Raw genomic sequence first — 17,552 nt, 5'->3', positions numbered from 1 at the left:
CACCACCCACTCCATTTCTTTGGACTTGAATAACTTGCAGTTTCCACGGCAAACCTCAAGCGGCCCGAGGTTCTCAGAGAGAAACTTTCCTAGATCTAATGGTAGCAAAACCCAGCAAAGTATCCAACAAGGCGCTAGACACAGGACCAGCCTAGAACTCACAGGCCCAGGCCCACCAGGGCCTCATCTAAGCATCTCTGCCCTCCTCTGTGACCACAAGGGGCCTGCCCCAGGCCTACATCCCAGCCCCTCGGGAGCCAAGCCCTTCCCTAGACTGTCCTGCCTGAGAGCGAGGGTCCCTGGGAAGTGAATGGAACTGACCTCCGCCTCCCCACCCTTGGGGACTTCTGGAACGGCCTTGATGGCAGAAGTGGTAGGTTCAGGCCTCCACACCCCGGTCTTTGTTTTAGGAGTTCCAGGGGGCAGGGTAGTCTCCTGAGGTGGTTTTGGCACAGGCTCAGCTTTAGCTGGGACTCCTGTCTTCTTCTCCTGGGCACTGCTTGGTGTCCGGCTGGGTTCAGAAGCCCTAAGGGGCTTGGCCTGGGGGCTGGCCTTGGTGGGCTGGGGACTGGCCTTGGTGGGCAGGAGACTGGCCTTGGCAGGCAGGGAGCCTGATGGCTGGCCTAGCCCCTGTGGCCCTTTCTGCTTCAGAGGGGCTGTTCCAGCTGCACGGTGAGGGGCCGCTACAGGGGGCTGCTGTGAGGTGGGCAGCGGCAGGGGGGTCGGCTCTCCCAGGCTACCCTCCAGCAGCCGCTTAGTTTGGCAGTTCAGACAGAGCCACTCAGTTTTCTGTAAGGAAATGAGAGGGGAGGGGAGTTGATGAAAATCACAAAGACACTGAAGCACTCAAAGAATATTTCTGTGACTGTTTTTGTAACCATAAGGAGGAGAAAGTCTTCCAAAGCATGACACCAAAGGCATGAGGAGAAAAAGACTGATAAATTTCTTGCTCCGAAATGACAGACTTCCCCATGCTTTAGAAGCCCATATACAGAGTTAAAATGACAAACCAAAAAGAAGGGTCCCTTCCTTACCCTGTAGAGAGCTTTTCACCTGGCCAGAAGAGGAGAACTGTGTGTGGGGGGTGAAGTTTACAAGTAGCAGAAGGGTCTGGAGAAGAGGGGGAGCTGGGGGCTCACCCCCAGAGAGTGAACAGCCCCTGGGAGCTGGTGTGGAGTCCAGCAGTCGAGAGCCCCTGCAGACCAGGAATGGCATCAGACAGGGAGCATCCCCTGGATGCACTGCCCTACCCTGGCCTCCTAGCTCAGGCCTCAGGCACCATCCTTCCCCATGCCCTTCCCAAGTAAGGGCTGTGCTGGGAGGGTGCAGATTCCTGGGGCCAGGGGAGGCTGTCTGGGAAAAGCCCTGCTTGGGGGGGTGGGGCTGAGCAGTCCCCTCTGCTCAGACTCCCCAGCCCAAGTCACCTTGTCTAAGGCCAGCAAAGATCCTCAGGCAGAAGCCTCCTCTTGCCCCCAGGGCTCTAGACTATTCCTCTGATGGGGACTGTGTATGCCAGCCCTTAGGCCAGAGGCCCTGCTTCCTCCAGAGCTGGGCTGGGATCAAATCCTTGACCATCATTCCACCACTCTCAGGGTCACCACCTCTGTGTCAGGCTCAGTGCTGGAGGCCGGAGCCATAGCCATGACTAAGAGAGACACAAGGGCTGGCATGCAGCCTTCCTGGAGCCCACAGCCCCAAACAGGTCATTCCAAGTAAGACATGGGTATCAACGGTGAAGTTCCCAGGACAGTAGAAACCAAGTCTAAGTCCCCCAGCTCCAGCTGTCTTCACATGGGTGGAGTCTGAGCATTCCAGGCCCTGAGTGGGTGATTCCTGCAGCAGGTCGGAGGCTGACAGGGACATGTCCCACAGGAGCCTCCTCTAGAATCAGGGCTCCCCCTTGGCAAGACTAGAGGCCCTACCCGGGCCCACAGGCACCTGTGCCTGCTCTCACCCTGGGGGTGCAGACCCTTGGCACTCCCACCTTCCTGCTGCTGCTCATCCTCAGTGCCCAGACACTCAGGCTCCCACCAGCAGCTTGGCCACCTGGAACTACAGGACACAGAGCCACAGGGTCACAGAGCCAGGGGACAGGGCAAGGAGATGGCCCTTGGCTTTTGCCACCCAAAGTGGGCCAAGAGCCTCAGCACCCTTACCTCACACATTGCTTGCCCCTGGGCCCAAGTCAGACCCTAGCCCGCCTGACAGAGCCTTGGAAGCGTGGTACCCCCAGGGTGCCTGCCCTCAACCTGGCATCCTCAGGCCACCATGGCAGGTGCCATGTCAATGATTCTTCCCTGGTTTCCTACCACAGAGCTACACACCACATCTCTGCCCTGGGCCCCAGCGGAGGCCAGGTGGGGCAGGTGGCAGGGCCTTGGTGTGTGTTGAGAGGTAGGCCTGCTTCACAGGCTTGTTGCTCAGGGCCTTGAGACCATTCCCTGACATTGGAGCTCCGACTGTGCCCCGAGGCCCAAGCCCAAACACAGGTCCTGGGCAGAAGGGCCCAGCTACAGAGGGGCACTCTTCAGAGGTCCTACATGTACTTACCCTGTGCCCTGCAGGGCCTGGCCCTACCACCACTGCTGACTCCCTTGGACCTTATCTGATGCTCTATGTATACCCACATGAACACCTATGAGGCAATTGGTGCTGGCTACTTGTTGGGCCTTGGGCTCACTTGGCCTGGCAGGGTCCACCCCTAGAGGTGCCCAGGGAGAGTGTTGAACAGGCTGAGACCAAGCCCTGAGATGGACAGGGCATGGGAGAGCACAGAGCCTGAGCCAGGACTCCCGCCCACATGCCCCCAACGTCACCTGGGGACACAGTGGAAATCCCTCCATGTCAGAGAAGACTGTGAGATGGCAAAAAGACCCTGGAGAAGTGGGAAGGGTGTAGGCAGAGGCCAAGAGAGAATTCTGGAAATAAGCAAACAGCCCCTTCTTCAGCCCCAGGATCAGCATGATGGGGTTAGGATCTGGGCCCAGAGAGGGGGCTGGCACGAGGCAATATTGCCCTGACCTCACCTTGGGTCCCTGCACACAGCCATCCCAGGTTTGCCTCTCAAGGTTATGTCATCTGCCCTGGCTCACCTTGGTGGCTTGGCAAACCTCTGACCCATACCTCTGGCCTGCAGATCCCACCGCAGAAGCAACAGTCCAAAGGAAGCAAATGAAGGGTACCTTGGAAGGATGGCCTGGATCGGGGAGGCAGACCTAATGCCAAGGGCTCAGAGCCAGCCCCGGCAGCGGCCTGCTTACCTGAGCCCAGAGGCCCAGCCCTCAGTAGAGTATATCACCTGTGGTCACAGGCTCCCTGGGGCTTTGTTCCTTCCCACGCTTACTCACAGGAGGCAGCCAGGCTGCAGAAGGGGCTGCCCAGTCAGCCCTCTTGCTCCTGGCTCTGTTATAGCAGGCAGAGAGAAAGGGAGGAGGGGCAGGCAGGAGGAGGCATGTGAGGTAAGAGCTAAAAATAACCCCCTGGCCTGGCTGCCAGAGGCCCTTCCCCAGGCCTCTGGGGGTAGGGGGAGAAGGGTAAAGGGCATTGAGGCCAGTAGGGGTGGAGCCAAGGGATACCTGGCCCAGGCCCAAGTCTTCTGGGGAATGGGGATGGGGTGGGAGGCAGGCCTCGCAGAATCTCTGCGCCTGGGGACTGAAACACAGCTGCTAACAGAGGCCTCGATTTCTTTATTCACTCTGCTCTCATCTCTGCCCCCTCAACGTGCTCCCCACCCATGCCCCTGCTCATTCATTCCCTGTTCTTCTCCTCACTTGTTCATTCATTCATTCTCCTCCTTTAGTGTTTATTCCCTCATTCATTCATTCACTTGCACATTCTCTTTCATACTCTCCCCTACCCAGCCCCAGCCAGCCCCAGCCCTTGGGGAGCTGCTGCCTGCCGTCCTCTTTGCCTGTTCCCTTTTGCAAGCGGGCAGGGTATGATCTGGGACCTGAGAAGTCTCTGATGACCACTTCTGCCTTGCCTCCCTCTGTCCAGTTCCCTTCCGGGGACAGGAAGGTAGGAGTCCCCCAATGGCAATCAGCACCTAAAGGTGGGAGGTGTGGTGCACATACCATCAGATGGAGCCAGGTGAATTCGGTGGGGGGAAGGGGAAGTGAGTTGTCTGAGAGAGTTGGTGGGGCACCCCACAGGAGGATAAGACCTGCTGCTTTCCAGGACCACTGGCTACTATGCCTCACGGGCCAAAGGGGCCCAGTGAGGCTGCCTGGAAGCTGGGCATCCTCCCTACCCTGTCTGCCATCGTCTGAATGATCCTGCAGAACACAATCTCTTTATATGTGCAGCTGGCCTAAGTGTCAGTCTGGTTACAGTGACACCAGCCCAACTGACACCCGATGGCCAGCTGCCTGGCCCAACATACCTCCTAGCCCCACTGCCAGACCAGAAGGCAATGAATGAGAACTCCAGAGAAAAGAATGCCCAGAGGTAAAAAGCCCCAGACTCAGACACTGGACCACAGGTGTGGCCATCACTGGTGCTGCTGTTCCTCTCCTGACTCTGTGACCCTGCCCCTCCCTGTCCCCGGACATGCTTAAGCTCCTCTTTTCTGGGCCTCTGCCTCCAATAAAAGGAATCCTACCTGATATCCCAACATGTGTCTTTATGACCGGGCTGCGTTCCCTTCATGCTCCAGTACCAAATGTGTTTATTCCCTGTGGGGCGTCCCTCATGGGACCAAGATCTTGCACTGGCCACAGGGTTGATTCATACCCAGATGATCAGGGGCTGGTGGGGACTCTTTTTTCCCCACACAGAGACTCTTTTAGGACACTCTGGTTCCAATCTCCTGGCTCGAGGGCTGACTGTGTGTGGACCTTCCAAAAGTATCTGAGGTATGGCATCTCACCTGGCTCTCACAGAAACCTAAGAAGGAGTACTATCACTCACATTCTACATGGGAGGAGACAGGGCTCCCTGAGATCACTATGCCCAGAGGAAGCCCGAGGCTAGCTGACACCCCTGCCACAGCCCCTTCCCCAAATAAACCCAACCCAAGCCCACATATCACAGGTGCTAGCTCCTTTGCCCAGGGAGCCCTGACTTCTCAAGGGCACAGCTGGTATTTTGTCATTATAATAAGATGAGAAACTGGCAGTGTTACTATAACAATTCCAATTCCACTAATTTCTTCACAAACTCTATTTTGAACTGAAGGCCAATTAAAAATTAACCCAGAGGGTATTATTATCCTTCAAAAAGATAAATAGGTAAAAAATTTGGAATCAACAACTCTTATTTATGAAATGACTCACTAAATAGCACTTTGGTAATTTTTTCAGAGGAAATTTCAAAGGGAAAAAGGATCTGGTTTTATTGCCTCCTCCATTGTATGCTCTGGACTCCCTGTCTAGAAAGAAGGTAAAAAGATTTTTACAGCTCAGAGATGTTGAGGAAAATTGCCAACCTGGCAGCCCAGACAGGCTCTGGCAGCCCAGACAGGCTCTGGCCTCAGATGGAGCCAAAGCTCCATCTTTTCTCTGGAGCCAAAGCAGGTCTAACAGGCCCGTGGGGAGCTAGCAGTGGGGCTTCCCTGGTCCATCCCTCCTTCATACTGTGCACAGAGACAGCATGGTCATCCCAAGCCTGGTGGGCTGGCCTCAGTCAAGCACGGTGTGGGAGAGACAGCCAGGGCAGACCTACCCCTTGGACCTAGAGAAAGACCTGCAGGCCCTGCCACCTCACTCCCAAGGCAGGATGTGTCTGTGGCACCTGTTGAGAAATCAGGAGCCTCTAACCAAAAACACACAAAGTAGGTCACAGGGAAGCACAAAATTGCTCTAAATGCCAAGTGGCCATTCACTGAGGTGAGATCAAAGACGGCCTATGGCCTGGTTAAGGGCCTCAGTGAAGAAAAGCAACAATGCTGGTGGGGAGGGAAAGGAAGAGGGACACACCAAGCCCTAGCCCTGCCCCACCAGCCCCTTGAAAGACCCAAGACAGACAGAGCACAAGAAGGTTTTGGTCATTGTCTGAGTGAGGAAGGATAAGGGCTTGGAGTAGGGCTGTGGCTGCAGGGATGAAGAGGAGAGGCCAGGTTCTAGTGACAGTGGGGAGGCAGAGCCAGCAGGACTTTGTCCCTGGAGTAGATGCTGAAGTGAGAGATGGGGAGTTGAGGATGACCCCAGGCTGCCAGCTTGTGTCTCTGATGGTAGATGGTGGCATGGTCTCTGCTCTTTGGGGTGGGAACCATGGGAAGGGGCATCATGGCTGCCCATCCACACCTTCCCCAGGAGCAGCCATAGGCCCTCTGGGGACAGCAGCATTAATAGGCAGAGCCATGAGGAGAAAGGAGTCAGCGAAGCTGGGCCATCCTCTGACCGTTATTAGGAGCAGGAGGCAGGGAAGCAGAGGGCCTGGGGTGGGGAGGAGCTAGGACCAGGACGTCCAGCAGCTGTGCCATCAGGCCCATGGAACCCATCAGATCCTGTGGAAGCCAGGGTGGTCCTGACCAAGGAGGAAGCAGCGGGGCAGGAATGGAGACAGCAGGACGTGGAGGGCAGGGGGCAATGCTGGCCAAGAAGCAGAAGCTCCGGGGTCCAGAAAGACGAGAACCAAGCAGCTAATGAGAGGCTTAGATTAGAATCCAAACGCTCATCCAGAGACAGCACGCGAATGAGACACTTCTGTTTCAGCTAAATCAGCACTTCCCTTGGCCTGGCCCAGGGGCTGCTGAAAGGAGCTGTCAGGAACATTTACTCTCCTGGACAGAGACAGTTTTCCTCTCCCCTCTGTGCACGTCCTGCTTAATGAAGAAAGGTGGGCCAGGAGGTCTTTCGGGGACAAGGGTCCTCCACGCTGGGCCAGCTCAGTAATCCAATGGGGTTCACAGTCCCTCAGCATCGGGGCACCCCACCCAACTGGCAGCGAGCACATGCCTGGCAGTCTCCGGACTGGAGCTCCTCTGGTCCTGTGGTGACCCCTTGGTGCCCCCTCCCCACCCAGTCAGCCAGGCCAGCTGTCCTCCAGTGAGCCACTAGACCTAGGGCTTAGGCAAGTGGCAGTGTGGGGCTTGGAGAGCCACATGGGCATCATGTAAGGAGGTTACTTGTCTTGCTTAGGCTGCCCCTCCCTGCATGCTGGAAAATATGACCTGTGGCAGCCAAAGCAGTCTTTGTCATCACACTGGGAAGCTCCCATGGACACCTGGCCCAAGGCAAGTCAGAACAAGGTGCCATAGAGACCATGGAAACACCATGCCCTCCTCTGTTGTCCCACCCTGGGCCAGCACTGGTCTGCACTCCACTGCACGGCCCCACCATTGGCGGTACAGGGCTCAGCCCAGGAGCCCCAAGGGCTCAGGTGGCTGCCTGTGTGCAGGAGGAGGGGACTTGGCTTGACCATCTCCTGACATAACACAGGTGGGGATACATCCACCTGCCAAGAGGAGCTAAACACAGACGCCAAGGAAGGGGACACACCAGCTATGCCCAAGGCAGCGAAGGGTAAGGTTCACATGGATGGCCCTGAGCAGGGCAGAGTGGGTAAGGAGAGGAGCAGAAGCAGCCTCCAGGCCCAGGCTGGTCCAGCTCTGTCAGGGTACCTCGGCACCTTCTGAGCCTCCCAGGTTGGGCTCCAAGCTTCAAGAGAACACTGGGCCTCCTGTTCCATTCCACCTAGCTCTGCACAGTGCCCAAAACCCTTCCCTGGAGCAGGGACTGCAGAGAGAGAGGCCTCAACTCCAGCAGGCCCTCAAACTTTCCTTTGGGTAAGAAGAGCATCTCTGAGTATCCCCACAAGGAACCCCAAGGAGAGCCAGGCCCAGCCAAGGGAAAATATGTGGACCAAAGGCTATGGCTTTGACAAGTAGACATCAAAACCATGACCTCAGAAAAGGGGATGGAAGGAGGATACCACCTGGCTGGGCTAGCGCATGGACAGTGGGACGTGGCCTGCCCCACTGTGAGAAAGCCTCTGCCCCGCCCTGGGCACAGGGGAACAGCCCTCTGCCTAATAGCCTTTCAATCCCCTGTAAGGGACACAGGCCGAGGGCAGGGTGGGACCTCAGGTTCTTCCTACCTGAGCAGGGGGGGCTGGCATCTTTCATCAGGACCATGCCCATGACAGCTGGGAATAGGTAGGCCAGTTCAGGGCCTCCTAAGCCTGGCTACCTCTGGGACCAGCCTCAGGGCACTGGTCAGCCAGTCAGAGGCAGCGGGCATCATTACCCCATCCACTGAGCCAGTTAGTTCTCTGAGTGGAAGAAGGGCCTGGGGCAGGAGCAGAAAAGGGAGCACAGACCCTCTGCAGCATTAGATGTGTAGGGGCAGCCCCGTGGCTGCGGCAGATCTAGCTCTCTGCAGCTCTTTCTGGCTCCCGTGCCCCGCGTTATCCCAGGCCTTGGCCCCTCACCAAGGCCCAAGGGAACATGCTTGGTCCAGCTCTCTTACCTCCACCAGGTGGGGCGTTGGGTTGAAACCACACAGGTTACACACCTGGAGCTTGCAGGTGGTACAGGTGTTATAGTTGGCTGGGCCCTTGCTGCCCACGTTGAGCTCGGCTTGGCACAGTGGGCAGGTGGCCCTTTCCTTCGGCATGGTCTTTGGCTTGGCAGTAGCCTTGGACACTGCCTGGTGTTCTGCTCTGCCATGCTTTGGACTGGTTGTTCCCCCAGTTCTCGCCGGGCCTCCAGGCCCTGGTCCAGGACCTGTTCTAGCTCCAGGCTCAGTTTTGGCTCCAGGTGCTGGCCCAGGCCCGGCCCCTGAGCCTGGGGGTCTTGGGCCAGGCTCCTTGCTGGCATCACTGAAGACGATCTTGGGCGGCCCCTTGCTGGGGGCAGGTTGGCCCTGGGGGTCGGCCTCGGGCTGCACAGACATGAGGGTGCTTGCCTGGGTCAGGAGCGATGCACCGAGGCCAAAGAGCTTCCCAGTGAGGCCCTCCTGGGTCTGCTCAGCAGCACCAGGCCCAGAGAGCACTGTGGTGGCACTTTTGGCCATGGCCTCTCCTGCAGGTGGCCTGGTCTCAGATGTGGAAGGCTTGATGGGGAGAGGGAGCTGAGGAGGCACCCTCCCCACCTCTGGAGGGGCAGCTGCTTGGGCAGGCCCCGGCACTGAAGTGGCCCTGGCTGTCTCAGCCTGGTGGGGGCCAGACTGTGGTCCCCCTGGGCCCTGCGATCTCTCTTGCTCCGGCTTCCCCAGGGGCTGTTTAGCTGGGGAGTGGGTAGGAGACAGGGCTGGGGAGTGCAGCTGCTGCTGGCTCTTGGAACGAGGTGCAGTGGTCATGTCCATCCCTAGAGCCCTCTGCATCTGGCAGTTCAGACAGAGCCACTCCTTCACCTGAGGAGGAAGCATCATGGTCAGCAGGATGGTCAGGACTGGTGGCACCCATGGCCCAGGTCATTGCAGGCCTCACAGCAGCCAAGGCTGACTCTTAGCACAGGCAGGAGTAGCAAGCCCTGCTCAGGATTCTAGGCTGCCAGGAGGCAGGGCTGAAGGGGCAGATGGCCCTGCCCTACCCTCAAGGAGCTGCCAGATATGTGGAACAGAGCAAAGGCAATCACACACTCCCCACTCCACACCACAACCCACTGCCTGCCAGACCCTCCAGCTCAAAAGTCCTCCCCACTGCCCACTGGCTATACCTCAGATCGGTGTACATCACTCCATCTCCATGTCCCGCCTCACCAATCCATGCTACCATCCTCCTGGGTGGCTGACCCAACAGCCTCCAACTAGTCACTCTCTTTCCCCTGCTGCCCCCTGCAGGCCATTTCCACACAGCAGCCAGAGCAATCCTTTGAAACGTAAATCAGGAGAGAAAGCATGGCCCTAGCACAGTGCCCGGTATGCAATAGGTATTCAATAAAAACTTGTAGAATGAGTACATAAGTGAAGAGTAACAGATGGGAGAGATAGGCACAGAAAATAAAAAGAAACCATGATTCCTGTCCTGCAGGAGCTTAGAGGAGCTGAGGAGACAAGACATATGTGAAAAATCTTGAGAGCAGAGTAATACAGTGTAAGTGACGGTGTAAAGAGAATGAAATAAGCCTTTTTATTTTCCTTAAGGAAGACAAATTTTTAAAGGAAATGGGATAATTTGTGCCTCCAGAACAAACAAGACATGTATTGCTCTTCACGGATAGACATGTAGCGTCTCTCTGTCACAGACTCTGCCCCGAGTAAAGTGAGCACATGACTCAGGTTGGGCCAATTGCTGGTTTCAGCTAGGGGTGCAGGGATGGGCATGTGACCTTGCAAACAGGAACAATCACAGCCCTTCCCGGGTACTTGGTTATTGAACAAGAGGAGAAGAGGGTCTTTCTTCCTTTTGGATTACTCGTCAGAAGGATGTAGCCTTAGAGTGGTCAGTAGTCTTCTTTCCCAACATGCAGAGAGAGACTAAGAGTGAAGTCAATAAACAGTCAGAAGAGGGGCCAAGACAAGGAGAAAGGAGCAGATCTGATGACTTCATTTAATGCCCTGGATTCAGCTATGCCTCAAGTCTACCCTTGGACTTCCCAGTTATGTGAGCCAATAACATTTTTTTCCTCCAAAAAATCTACATATAAATCAGAGCATATCACTTACAGGCTCAACCCCCCTAGTGGAATCCCATTAGGCTTACCATGGGGACTCTTTACCAGCCTCGTGCTCTATCCTAGCCCACCTCTCTCTCTGGCCTCCTTTCCTGCCATCTCCCCTTAGCTGTCTCACCCCAAACACACAAGCCTCCTGTTCTGCCAAGTGGTCCTCCAAGCTCATTTCTGTACCAGGGCCTAGGCACTCACTCTTCCCTCTGCCCTGAGCCCAACTAGCTGTACAGGTCTCAGATCAAGTATCACTTCCCCATCAAGGCCCTCCCTGGCCACACAATCTAAAATACCTCCCAGGCACTCTGTATATAATCACCCAGTTTGTTTTCTTCACTGTACTTATTCTTTCCCAAAGTATCTGCTCATTTGTTCACTTGGTTGTCTCCCCACCTGGCCTGTGAGCTCTAGTGGAGGTGTTCTCAGGACTGTACACAGTGTGAGGCACAGAGCAGGGCTCATTCCAGAGAAGCTTGCTTGTGGGATTACTCCTGACAACCCATTAATAGGGGGCACAGCTCCCACAAGGAGGAAGTCACGAGATTGGAGATTTAGTGCTTCGAGGAGGGGGCTCCTCCTTCTCAACCAGAGCCGAGGCTGGAGGCCAAGGCTGCTCCATCTATGATAGCAGCCAGAGGCTTTGAAAGCACCGTGGTGGCCCAGTCACCAGGGAAAGGTCTAGTCTGGCCCCTGGGGCAGAAAGTCCCTCTGTCCACCCTCAGGGGTGCCTCCAGCCCTGCTCTCTGCCTTGAGGCCACAGGGCTGTGCTGCTGCTGCTACTGAGGTTGACTTGCCAGTTGGGGCACCTAGGCTCGGCTGTCTTGCCCAGAAGCCCAAGAGCAGCATCTGAGGAGGGGAGAACACTGCACTTTGGTGAGTACCTTCTTGTGCCCAGTACCACACAGGAAATATTCACAGGCATTCTCTTATTTTGTCTGCACAGTAGAGAAAACCAATATGATTTAGTGACATGCTCACAGTTACCTAGCTAGGAAGTGGTGCTGCTGGCAAGACGAGTCCTGACAGCCCTGCCCAACTTATGATCCATAGCCTGGAGCCAGGTGCCTTGTGCATTCCTGCCTCTTCTGAAGGCCACTCAGCCCCAGGCAGGTCAAGTCATGGGTCTAGATGTTGCCTATGCAAAACACTAGCAGAGCCCTCAAAGACCAAGCCCAGCTCTGGAAACCCTAAGAACGGTGATGCCAAAGCACTGGGGTGTAAAGCCAAGCCCCCAGCTGAGAACTGTTAATTCATTCAGATGTTTTTTTAAGACCCAAGACAGCTTTGTCTACATTTGGACAGAGAAAGCCACAGAGGAAACAATTTGTGTCCCTGGAGCTCAGTCCAAAGACCCCTGTAGAAGTGTCACTCTTGTGGGGGGCTTACTCCCATCAAAGTGGGCAAAGTGGGAGTTCCCAAGGGCAAGCCGTTTCTGCTTATCCTCAGAGGGACCTTGGGAGGGGATTACTCTCCTGAGGGGAGGCCCAGGCTCTGCCCCAGGACGGCAGCCACAAATTCAGTTCCTGTGGGGGGTGCCCAGCCCACATCCAGGGTCCTATCTGTGTTGTGCACCTGCAGGCTGCAGCATGCCCTGAGGTGGGACTTCCTGAAAAGAGGGATCTGGGAGGTAAGGCTTCTTATCCCGGGACTTCAGGGTGACCCTTCCTTGGGTTCTGGACAGGGTTGAACAAGGGCATGTGCTAAAACTGCTGCACTCACCACCAGAACCTTCCTTTACGCAGCCCCCATCACCCAGCCCCCATCACCCCATCACATGCGTCTCACTTAAAATAGAACCTCTCCAAGAAACAGTTGAAATGCCCCTCAGTGACTCATCGCCCAGATGGGCGCAGCTATTTCTATCCAGCGTCTCCCAGTTGGTGAGGAGCCTTGACCGCGCCCTCCCCCAGCCACTCCCAGGCTCAGGCCCAGGCAGATAGGGCCAGCACACAAGGCCTCCCAAGAGGACACTGGCTGAGGGAGCTCTCTGAACCCAGCAAGACTGCCCTCTCTCTGCCTCCCCCACAGATCCCTAGGAAATTGCTAGGGGGCACATCCCCAGCCTTTTCCTCCCTACTCCAAAGTCCTCATCCCCGTGTTAAGGAGATGGAGGCTGTCCACTGGGTAGGGAGAGAGAGAGCTCAGCACCCCCAGCCCATCTGCCCACCTAGGCTGTGTATGCACGGCCAGGCCTGTGGCAGACTCCCCTGGCCCTGGGACTAGCAGCAGTGAGAGCCTTCCTCAGCAGTAGACAGTGACTATGGCTCCTTGGCACCCAAGGAGCTGCCCACCAGAATGAGAGGGATGGCCTTCTACCAGTGTGACAGGAAACCTCTCTCAGGGTCCTGCTGTCCAATACCTCCATGAGCCTAACCTGACACATGGCCAAAAGATGGGCAGGCCACCAGCCACACACCTCACATCCCAAGAGCCAGAGGAGGAGCTGAGGGGACTTCTGAGGACTACCCTGAGGCGGATGGCTCTGCCAGACACTAGCTTTTGTCAAGCTGACCCTTCTTGCCAGCAAGGAAGGCTATCCCACCATCTCAGAAGGCTGGTGGTGGCCTCCATGGATACCCATGTACCCTAGCCCAGTGGGGGCCTGGGCGGCAGTAAGGATGGGAAGGTTCAGTGTGGTGTGCAGGCCAAGAGGTGATTTGGGTATGGGGGAAGCAGAAGCTACAGGAAAGTGGCTTCCCATAAGGAGCCACTGCCCGCTCTGCCAGGAGCCTGCTGGGGATTCAGAAAGGCAGGGCCTTATGGGCTCTGAGGCTGTGAAGGGACTTTCTCCTCAAACTGTTCAGTATGCAGCAGGGTGGCTAAGGTGGCACTGCCCACCAAGGATCCAGAAGCCTGGGGACGAGGCTGGGGCTCTGTGAACCACAAGCTGAATGAACAGCCAGCCATGATCTGTCTGCAGTGGTCACTCCCTGCCGCTCCGTCGACTGGGCTCTGGGGCAGGGAGGGGAGTGGGGGCAGTTCCTAGGAGCTTCCACATTCTTTTCCACGGGGATACTGGTGGTACTTAAGCCTGCCACCCTGTGTTTTAGCCCCAGAGAGTGGGATCCAGCCTTGCTTGCCATGTCTGGCCCCAAAGCATGCTGCCCAGGGAACCTGCTTCTGCTCCTGGGGTAGAACCTGCCTCACTGTCAACTCTTGGCGGCCAGGAAGCTCTGAGGGCCCCCAGCAGTAACAGGTTCTCTTTCCACTCTCCCTTCCCACCTCCCTACCAGCAAGGAAGAAGGAGACTTGCAGATGTCACTTAGCCTGCCTTTCTGCAGAGAGCAGCAGCTTGTCTCTGAGGCCCAGCCCTCCCTGGGAGAGCGAGCATTCAGTGTCTCGGATCAGTCTGCAGCGACATCATGCCTGATGCCACATTCATCCTTTTTTTTCCATTTTGGTACAAGTTGAAACATCACAGAAACAGCTTATAAATGAACTCTCCCTGCTGGTGCCAAATCCAGAGGTTCCTTGGAGGGCCCCAGTGGCCAGTGTGACTCCATGCTCTTCCGGACTGTGAGTCACTGGCCAGGCCTCCACAGGAGGCACATATCTCACTGTAGCCTTTGGACAAGGGTGGGCCAGGTGAGGGAGTCAGGGCTGGCCTGTGCCCTCGCACTGCCCATGGCATTGGATACATCACCTGCCTTACCAGCATCCAGCTGTCCCAAGTCCCTCAACAATCTGCTTCACCTGTCAGCTGGCTGGCCTCAGGCTTAGGGGCAGGCACCACAGGGTCCCATAGGGCAGGGCACATTGATCCACAGCTGGCTCAGCCCGGCATGGCCCACAGGGGAGGCCTGTGCTGATCTCATCAGATCGAGACCCTGAGGGAAGCCCTGGGAACCTGTCCAGCATCTGAGGCCAGGACTGGGGGAGTGGAGGCTGAAACTAATTGTTGCCTGGGGTTGGAAGGCCTTACTGGCCTGGAGCTCCACGAAAGGGAGAGAATCCATCCCCTTGCTGATCACTAGACACATCGCCTCTCCACCTCCTGATACCCCTCAACTCCCCCAACCCTGCCCTGGACAGCCTCCCCTCCCTCCCAGTTCCCTGTAAAATCTCCTGCCTATGACCAAGCCAACTCCCCTACACACTCCTCTTAGTCCCCAGTTGATCTCTTCAGGAGAGGCTGCACTCCCTGGACTTCAGAATGTGGCAATGCCTCACCCTCTCTTTAAAATCCCTGGGGCCCTTGGGGCTCAGCCCTTGCTTCTCCACCCTACTCCCCTCCTGGCTGCTGTAGCCTTCCAGGTCCTTTCATCGTGGCCTCTAGTTCTCAAAAGTCCTTGGCCCTTGCCTCCCAGACTTCCACTGAACTGACTCCCAAGTCAACCGCAGATGGCAGACACCCGACTGGCCCACCCGACACTTCTATCCTTCAGCCTCACCTCAAACTCACCGTCACCCCAAACTGCATCTGCTCCAAAATCGCCCCTGTGCCTGTCCTCCTCCAGCCTTCTAGGTCATTTCCCAGGCCTCCCCACTGTAGCAGTGCTTGGACTTCCTGGAGACCCCAACACTGAGCCTCTGCTTTCTGTTCCTCCATGGGCCCTTTGCCCTCACATCTCTTCCTCCCCAGCCAAATCTATGGTCTGTCATTCCAGTGACACTCTGTACTCTCTTGACCTGTGTCTGCTTCAGAACTAGACCCAACTACATACCTTTTTCTCCAGGCCTACACCCAGACAGCTGAATGGGCACCAAGCAAATGGGCTCCATTGTAAATTAACTTATGTCCTAATCTCTCCTGGGCCCTCACAGCTGCCTGGTTAACTCACTCCATCTCTCTAGGGAGCCTTTCTCCACAATAGCTAGTTCAATTTCTCCTGTCCCCCTCCCTGCCTGTCACCTTCCCCTGTCTTCTGGCTCAAATGATAGCCCTGCTTCCAACATCTTAAAGAGGAGCCACAAAACAGGATGCTCCTCCACACTCAGGATCTAGACTTGCCTCTTCAGGGGCCCTACTCCTTCAATCACACCCCATCTCCCACATCCCTAGGAATCCCTTTCCTCTCAGAACTCAGACAGTGCCATTGTCTCCTGCTTTTCAAAAACCCTCTCCTGTCTGCACACCTTTCCAAGTTGCTGCCTGTGCTCTCTCCTCTCCTTCTCAGCCAAGCTTCTCGTGTTGTCCACATGATGATCCTCAAAAGACACTGTGCTGAGTGAAAGAAGCCTTATACAGAAGAGTACATTCTGTAGGATTCCATTTATATGAAGTTCTGGAATAGGCAGAACTCGTCTATGGTGGATAAAAATCAGAGCAGCAGTTGTCTCTGGTGGAGGGGCGAGGATGGACAGGGATGGGGCCTGAAGGGACTTTTGTGGTGATGGGGATGTTGTCTATCTTGATAGAGGGGTTTGGGTGACACAGGTGTGTGCTTTTGTCAAAGCTCGCTGAATGGTACACTTACACTTTGTACATTTCATTCTATGTAAATTTTACCTAAAAAAAAAAAAACCTTAAACAAATACTGATCTCTAGTTAATGATATGCTTGCAGAAGTGTTTAGTGGGAAGTATACTGATGTCAATACATGCCTGTGAACCTCAAACATCTCCAGCCCTGACCTGCCTGCCACACACCAGGGTCTTAGATTTGTCAGCCTATTGGACTCCACTTGGGTGCCCACAGGCACCTCCAACTTGACATAGCTCAAACAGAAAAATTCTCCATCTCTATCCCCTACCCCGTGTGTCCAATACATTTCTAAAACCTGTCTGTCTATCCTCCAAAATACACCAGGAATCTGTCACCACTAGTCCAGCCCCAGCCTGCTTCTGGAACCCATCCCCTGTGGGCTATTCTCCACACAGCAGCCAGAGGGGGTATGTGTGTTGTTGTTGTTTACATATATATTAACACACACACACACACACACATATATATATATTAATATATATCAGAGAGAGAGAGAAAGAGAGACATGTGTGTGTAAAATAAACATAAAATTGGCCATTTTAACCATTTTTAAGTGTACAATTCAGTAGCATTAATTACATTCCTAATGTTGTGCAACCATCACCATTATCTATTTCCAAAGAGGTGTTTATTTATTTATTTTTTAAAATTTTATTTATTTATTTTTTCCCCCAAAGCCCCAGCAGATAGTTGTAGGTCATAGCTGCACATCCTTCTAGTTGTTGTATGTGGGACGCGGCCTCAGCATGGCCGGAGAAGCAGTGCGGTAGTGCGCTCCCGGGAACGAACCCGGGCCGCCAGCAGCGGAGCGTGCGCACTTAACCGCTAAGCCACGGGGCCTGCCCCAAAGAGGTGTTTTTAAATGCACATCTGAACTTCCCACTGCCACCTTCCGAAACCCTTGAAATCACATCTAGAGACTCCAGCAGGATCTGCATGCCCTCTGGTCCTGGCTTATGGCACCCCAGCCACCCTGGCCCTGGCTTGCTCCCAGGCCCCGGCACGGACCACACACTTCCCCTCAGGCCTTCCCAGCCTCCACCTGTCTATGGTTCAGTTTCAGTCTAACCTCCTGTAGCCTAATGGGCCCTCCTTGTAGAAGCCTCCAAGAGTCTTGTCACGGCATCACAGCAAGCCCCTCCAGCCTTCCTCCTGGTCCACCTCAGCCCTGACCCCCAGCTGTGACTGTGTGTTTGCTTGTGTGGTTATTGGTGGAAGGGCTGCCTCTCCCACTGGCCTGCAGGCTCCACAGTGTTGAGCAACACGTCTGCTTCAGCTCTGCCTGATTCTCCAGTGTCGAGGACAGTTCCTGGCTTATCATAAGGACTCGAAAAGCAGTTGTGGAGGGAGGAAAGGATGAGAAGAAGGGAGAGGGCCACCCTCTGACTGAGTGGATACAAACAGGGCTGCCCGGGCCAAAGGCTGAGCTAAATAGTAGGAAGAGCAGAACCAACAGGTTACCAGGCAGCAACTGGTTACTTTCCTGAGCTTTCCTTGTTCTCTGCCTCTTCCTGCCTCTGGCTTTCTCCATTATCTCCCTTCCTGCCTCTCCTCTCTGTCCTTTTTCCTTGTTCCCAC

General features: G+C 55.4%; 1 protein-coding gene across 1 annotated transcript in view; it reads right to left on the bottom strand.

The window, feature by feature from the left end:
* Nucleotides 1–17,552, bottom strand: part of BSN (bassoon presynaptic cytomatrix protein) — a 43,691-nt gene that overhangs the window by 19,960 nt on the left and 6,179 nt on the right. Inside the window, exons 3-4 of the mRNA XM_014788464.2 lie at nucleotides 8,409–9,293; nucleotides 322–789 (exon numbers count right to left, since the gene is read on the bottom strand). Of these exons, the coding sequence (XP_014643950.2) occupies nucleotides 322–789; nucleotides 8,409–9,293 (1,353 nt within the window). The remainder of the gene's footprint in view (nucleotides 1–321; nucleotides 790–8,408; nucleotides 9,294–17,552) is intronic.

The sequence above is a fragment of the Ceratotherium simum genome, chromosome 5, assembly GCF_057802395.1.
Source record: "Ceratotherium simum simum isolate JZ-2026a chromosome 5, ASM5780239v1, whole genome shotgun sequence".
In the NCBI taxonomy this organism is placed as follows: Eukaryota; Metazoa; Chordata; class Mammalia; order Perissodactyla; family Rhinocerotidae; genus Ceratotherium; species Ceratotherium simum.
Note: the sequence above shows the minus strand (reverse complement) of the source record. Positions and strands in the feature narration are given on the sequence as shown.